Raw genomic sequence first — 6,656 nt, 5'->3', positions numbered from 1 at the left:
CTTCCTGCATAAATTGCACGGTTGCAGAGCACTGCCTGTTGCAGTGGCGGGTGTCGCGCTGGTCTTCTTGCCTGCCTTATTGACTGTGGTGTAGATGGCCGATGGGTCTAATGGGCCGCAGAAGTGGCTGGGGCCTCCCTTAACTCCGCCGCGACCCACGCTCCCGTAGCCTGTCCCGTGCTGTGACTGCGGCTGTTGCTGCAGCGAGTGCCCGTGGGGGACCTGCTGCTGTGCGGGGTGGCCGGACTGCTGTTGGCGGCTGTAAGCTGCAGACGATGTGTGGTTATGGGGCGGGAGACCAGAGCGGCTCTGAGAGTGCATGGCTTGGTGCATTTGCGGGTGCGCCTGTGGCTGGCCCTGTGTGTGGCCGGGGTGTGGCACTCGCTGATACGGAGGGAACGTCCGCTCCGTCTCGGAATGGTGCTGGAACCCAAGACTGCTGTTCTGGCGAGTCATCATTCCTGGGTAGGGCACAGCCGACGCTCTCTGCTGCGGCTGCTGCTGGTAATGGTGCGGCGGCGGCTGCTGCTGCGGCTGCTGTCCAGGCGCATGCCTGTGGTGTGCCTGTTGCTGCTGCCCCGGTCTGGCACCCGGAATCAGATGAGGCATCTGTCCCGGGTGGAGCCCGTTGGACAGAGCACGCGGCTGGCTCTGGCTGTGGACAACGTGGGGCATCTGACTGCTGCCCTGGCCGTGGCTGGGGGGGACGTGGGAGCTCAGGGGCTTGGCCACGCTGGGGGGAGGCTGGTAGGGAGGCGGTAACCTCACCTGGCCACCGTTGCTCTGAGGCTGCTGCTGGTACTGCTGGCCGTGAGTCTGGTGAGGATGTGAGGGGTGCGTGTGGGCGTGCAGGGGCTGAGTGTGATGGGGTTGAGCAGAATGGGACTGGCTGGTGTAGGCCTGAGCTGGATGCTGGCTGCCAGGCTGAGGTGGGTAGGACTGTGTGGAGTGGGGGTGGGGGGGATGGGGATGGGCCTGGTAATGGGCAGGCTGGTTGGGGTAGTTCTGGGTGGCGTGTGTTTGAGGTGGTGCTTGTGGGAAGTGAGTCTGAGGCTGGGCTTGGGGCTGGGCTTGGGGCTGGGGCTGTGATTGGGAAGTGACAGACTGGTAATGTGGGCTGGCCTGAGGGGTGGGGACGTTGGCTTTGGAGGGCTGGGCCACGCCGTTTGACCTCGGACTGACAGGCTCACCACAGGACGACGTGTCTGTGTCAGACATCGACGACGTCATTGCGGACTTGAGGACCCTCTCGAGGATGGGGTTGGGGATGTAGGCATCCTCCTCCTCGTCCTCGGCCGTCGCAACGAGCACCACTTGGTCACAGAAGGTCACGCTCTTCTTGGATTTTTTCTTTTTGGCGCCATCACTCGACGTCGTGTCTGTGCTCGTGTTAAGTTCAGAATCTTCTTTGGCACTGTCACTAACACTATCCTTATTACTAGCATTAACACTCTCACTGTGTTCGGTCCGTGTCCGATAAGAGGAACTAAGTCTACTTTCATGTCCGCTGTGGGACGGAAATTGCAATGAGTTACACTGGGTGTATTCTCGCGTGAACATTTCTTTACTCACAACACGCTGCCGCTCGGTCACTTCCTCGCGCGAGGGCTGAGGGGCGGGAGGCGCAAGACGGCTGTCCACTTCGTCTTGTCCTGCCTCGGCTTTCGTCGCAGATACACTAACGTTCTCGAACTTCGAGGCCAAGTTCCTTACAGAATTGATATTGTTCTCCTTGGTGCTGTTGCTGTTATTCTCTTTCACCTCGGATTGTGCCCCGGGCGTGGGTCCGTTTTGTTCTTGCATTTTCTTTCGCATGGCTGCCTGTTTCGCCTGCAGCTCATGCAGCCAATCGCCGCTGCTCTTCGACGGCAATGGCTTCACCCGATCATCAGTAGTGGCGCCATTTGTGTCCTTGCTCTCGACGATCTGCTGCCGCTTCTGCTGGAGCTGAGCCAACAGACTCGAGGGCTCGGGGGCGCTGTGGGCCTCGGGTGTAGCCCTGGACTCTGGCGGGGGCGGGGGGAGGAGTCCCCGAATTTTTAGATCCTCCACAGCCTCTTCCAATGGAGGAGGAGGAGGAGGAAAGTCTTCACTGCTTTGCCTCGAATGGGATATTTCTGGCCAAGCTGAAGAAGAAACGTGATTCTGCTGGTTCTGTTTGGCATAAAGTTGCTGCTGCTGCTGATGCTGATGCAGCTGTTGAATATCGTCTTGTCGCTGCTGCATCTTCGACTCTTGCTTATGTGACTGCTGAGCATACTGCTGCTGTTGATGGTGATGCAGCTGCTGGTAGGTCATCTGCTGTTGGGCCTCCCTTGGAGTGGCCTCCTGGTGGACGTCGGCGCAGACGGTGATCTGCGTCGGTGTGCCGGGCGGCTGCTGATGATGTTCCGGGTACATCGGGTTGTTGTAGGGCAGGGAATTGGTTTGGTAGGTCTCGTACTGCTGCATTTGCGTGTGGATGTACGGCAGCGACTGTGGTTCTGTTTTCAGCATGTTATTGTTGTTGTTGTTGTTGACGATCTCTGGCGTGTAGCAGCGCGGCGGGAGAGCAGGGGGGTTCTCAGGCTCCATGTCACTGGGAGGGAGAGGGTAGGGCGGCCTCTTCTCCCGCTTCTTCTCGTCTTTTCGGCTGTTCTTGTCGTTCTTCTGGGAAATCTGATTCTTCTCGTTCTGCGAGAGCTGCGAATTAATGCGCTGCGGGATGGGCGGAGGCACCTTCAGGGCCGCCGCGTTCTTGGCGGGCGAGAGGCCCTTGCCGACGCTGCCGTGGAAGCTCTTCCTCATGAGTTTACTTCGCTCGAGGTTGGGGTTGCTGTACTCCAGGTGGCCCTCGCTCAGGTAGCCCGCCATGGTCTTCTCCCCCGAGGGCGTCGTCGGGCGGGAGAAGCTCCGCACTTCGAGGTCGTCGGTGGCCGCCTTGGGGCTCTCGCCGTCCTGGCCCTCGCGCAGGTCCGGCATGCTGCGGTTCTTGCGCCGGATGAGGCCGCCCATCAGCAGCTTCCGCCGGACCTTGTGCTGCTTCTTCCCGATCGGCTTCTCTTCCTTGACCTCGACGATGGCGTTCACGTCGTCCTTGTCGTTCCCCTTCTTCGAGCTCTTGGAGCTGTGGTCGCTGGCGTAGTCGCTGTCCACGGCGCGGGACTTGGAGCTCTTCTTGTCCTTGTGAGCCTTCTCCTTCGCCTTCTCGACGGCCTTCTTCTCCTTCGGCTTCTCGAGGTGCACCTCCACGTCCTCCTTCTTCGTCAACTTTTCCGAGGCCTTCTTCCCCTTCTTGGGCAGCGTCGCATAGATTTCAATGTTCGTCGTCTGCAACTTCTCGGCCGTCTGCGCCAAGGTGACGGCCGTGTCCAGCTGGTCCTGCGACCTGGCCTGGGAGCCGCTCGAGGCGTCGCGGGACCCCTGGCGGCTGTGGTGCACGGAGCCCTCGCGCGACCCCTGGCGGCTGGTGCGAGAGCGCTGGGAGTCCCGGGAGCCCTGGCGACTGTGGTGGGGCGCATCTGCGGAAGGAAGCCTCGGTTAGGAACCCGTCGGAATGCAGTGTAATCTCTCTCTATCTCTCTCTCACACACACACAAACTATCATATAAATATATCATTATTCAATCAATCTATATAGCATTTCGTTAAAACTAGTTGAGGCACAGCAATGAACGTAGTCCTGCCAAGCGCTTACCCATTTTGTATTGGCCTTCCCACGCTGCAGTCTCCTCCTGGATGAGGATGCGTCGGTGCAGAGACCTCGCCCGCATGACGCATGTGTTGTGCTTCATGCGCGCGAAGGTCAGAGAGTGGGCGTTGTTGTAAGGGGCGTCCATGGCGGCTCGGGTCTTGGCCGCTGCGGCATTGCACAAATCAAGGGCACCCTGGGGATTTACAATGACAGGTTAGTATTGATATTGTAAATGCTGGAGGTAAGTTGCAATAATTATACAGTCCATCGTTATACAAGCAGGGATTAAAAATGTATAACCAGTATCACCAGTGTCATTAAAAAGCTACAAAATCCGTGTATACTAACAGGAAGGTCTCCGGCCTCCTCGCGCGCTCTGGCTTCCTCCAGCAGCGAGTCTGCCGCCAGACACAGAGCCTCGCAATTTCCTCCAGTTTCACTTTCTGTCAGTGTGCTGACACTGCTGCTGTCTTGCTGACTCCCGCCCGTGTACGTCCCGGGGCTGTCGCTGGCCTGCACACATTCTGGGATTTGTTGAAGCTGCTGCAGGAGACAGAGGAAGATGTTAGTTTATGAAAAAAATATATCGTTTGTCTTATCTGAGTTCGAACTTCATTGTTTAATATATTACTGGGTTCTAAGGATAGTGTTGTCCTTACCTGCAAGTTATGCTTCAGATTCTGCTGAATCGGATAGGAGTCGTTGGAAGAGAGCGAGTACGAGTCGTAGCCCGGGTCGTACTGGCCATTGGGCGCCGTGCTGGGCTGCTGGCCGTTGGTCGCGTGGTTGTGAGGGTGTCCGGGGACGCCCACGCCAAGATTCGCATACTCCGGGTGGTCGCCGCGCGAGGGGCTGGGCGGCGCCTTGGTGGTGGGCGAGGGCGGCTGGCGGCCGGCCTTACCCACGATGAACAAGTATGGGTTCTCCAGCGACGTCGACGACGACGACGACGCGCTGTTCCGGTCGCCGCTCCAGTTTCCAGAGTCGCGGCGCCGCGGGACGTTCCCTCCCTCGGGCATCTTGAGGCCGTCCTTCTCGAACTGTTCGAGGGACGAGTTGCTGTTTCTGTTGCCGTGCTGGTTGTAGCCGCTTCCGCTGCAGCTGACGGAGCGCTGCCGCTCCTGTCGCTGCGAGTCGTTTCTTCTGCCGGCGTAGACAGAGTCGTCGGAGTCGAGTCGGCCGCGGCCGGGGATGCTGGGCTTGTTGGGCAGGACGGAGCCGCTCTGCTTGATGCTCTCCAGCTGCCGGCGGTAGTTGGAGGAGCCCTGGTCGAAGACGTCGTCGTTGTGCGCCTCGCCGGGGCCGTCCTGGTACACCTGCGTGACGGTGTGGATGTTCTGGTAGTCGCGGTGGCCGTCGCGCTGCGCTGCAACCTCGGGGCTGGGCGTGATGGCGCGCCTCGGCGTCGGCCCGCTCACGTCGACACACTTCTCGGGGTTCGGCGTAACGGCGCGTCGAGTCGTGGCCTGCGAGTAGGGCTCTCCGGCCGTCGAGGATTTGTGGGGAGGCTGCGCGGACCGGTTGCTGGTCCGGTGGCCCGGCACAAGGGACACGGTCCGGGGGGCCGTGTCAACGGGCACGGGAGTACCGCTGGGATTAGCATACAGCAGGAGCAGTGGCTGGAAGTGGCCGCGACGACACTTATCGACGACCTGCTCCCAGTGCGGCCCTATTTCCCGTACTGTTGCATCGTCGAAATATATCCAAACGCGGAGTTTCGTGTGATAAAAGAATGTGGAATAATGCTTTCCGTAATAAGTGACAACTCCGACCAGCTGGTGCTGCGTGTGCTGAGCCCAGCGGTCGTCGACGACGCTCTGGAACACGTCGCGGAGTCGGAGCGTCGTGCCCACGGTGGCGAACACGGCCATGATGTGCTCCAGCGTGGGCCGCTCCGAGTCCCACACCACGCCGATGGACACGATCTCGGGTCGGTTCATCAGCGTCCGACAAATCTGGATCTTGGCACCACACGCACTCTGCAGGGCGGAAGGGGAAGTGGAATTATGATAAGGAAGGCGGATATTGCAATACATTGCGCACAAACTTTCATTAGAGTGATTAATTATAGGCTCTATTTCAATATAACACGCGCGCGCGCGCACACACACACACACACACACACACACACACACACACACACACACACACACACACACACACACACACACACACACACACACACACACACACACACACACACACACACACACACTCTCTCTCTCTCTCTCTCTCTCTCTCTCTCTCTCTTTCTTTCTCCCCCCAAGGACGAGCGGCAGTACTTACGGGGCAGTCTCTGATGTCCCCCATGCCGCCGGCCTTCTTCAGCAGCTGGCCAAACATGTCCAGGGAAACCTGCGGCTGCGGGCCCGACACGGCGGGGTCCTGCATCTGCCTGGCCTGTGCCGTGAGCGCCGACGCCGAGACGTAGTGCACCATCTGCGTGAAGGGCAGGGGCTCGGAGGTGGCGCCGCAGTCGCCGCAGACGCTCTGCTCGACCAGCGTCATGGCGAACCGCTGGTGGGGAATGCAGTGGCGCGCGTTGCACATGTCCTCGGCCTCCCCGCTGGCGATGTGGAAGTGGATCCTCAGCAGAATGTTCTCGAAGCACTCGGCCGCGTCGTCCATGAAGCCCAGCTGGAAGCGCTGCTGGTTGTAGAAGGTCTGGGCGAGGGCGCGCCGCAGGGCATCGGGGGGCAGAGCCGATTCATGGCTGTACTGCAGTTGCGAGAAGAGTTCCTGGGGAGGAGAAGCAATTGCATTAGGGTGACTCAGCGTGACCGAACATTTGCGAATATAAATCTTGAAAAAAAATATATATATTAGAGTAAGATCGTCACATACTGTATGTTTGTAGTATACACCCCCCCCCTTCCCGGAAATTGAATAGATACGTGAAAAGCAATCTCCACAGCGACTGCATTCTAACGTCTGACGAGCCGAGACGAGCCGCGCGTGGACGCAGTTCCAGCAGTGACATCAA

The 6,656-nt window shown here is 59.1% G+C and overlaps 1 protein-coding gene across 4 annotated transcripts in view; it reads right to left on the bottom strand.

The window, feature by feature from the left end:
- The window catches only part of ec (ubiquitin specific peptidase echinus), a 255,405-nt gene that overhangs the window by 863 nt on the left and 247,886 nt on the right, over positions 1–6,656 (bottom strand). For all 4 annotated transcript variants that reach the window (XM_086543938.1, XM_086543939.1, XM_043010575.2 and 1 more), the window contains 5 exons: positions 5,960–6,412; positions 4,333–5,652; positions 4,022–4,216; positions 3,677–3,866; positions 1–3,500 (listed from right to left, as the gene is read on the bottom strand). The exon at positions 1–3,500 is cut by the window's left edge and continues 863 nt beyond it. In XM_086543938.1, the coding sequence (XP_086400064.1) occupies positions 1–3,500; positions 3,677–3,866; positions 4,022–4,216; positions 4,333–5,652; positions 5,960–6,412 (5,658 nt within the window). The remainder of the gene's footprint in view (positions 3,501–3,676; positions 3,867–4,021; positions 4,217–4,332; positions 5,653–5,959; positions 6,413–6,656) is intronic.

The sequence above is a fragment of the Penaeus japonicus genome, unplaced genomic scaffold, assembly GCF_977035675.1.
Source record: "Penaeus japonicus unplaced genomic scaffold, GWHDUDI00000001_assembly GWHDUDI00000014, whole genome shotgun sequence".
NCBI classification, from domain to species: Eukaryota; Metazoa; Arthropoda; class Malacostraca; order Decapoda; family Penaeidae; genus Penaeus; species Penaeus japonicus.
This window is presented reverse-complemented; position numbering and strand designations above follow the sequence as displayed.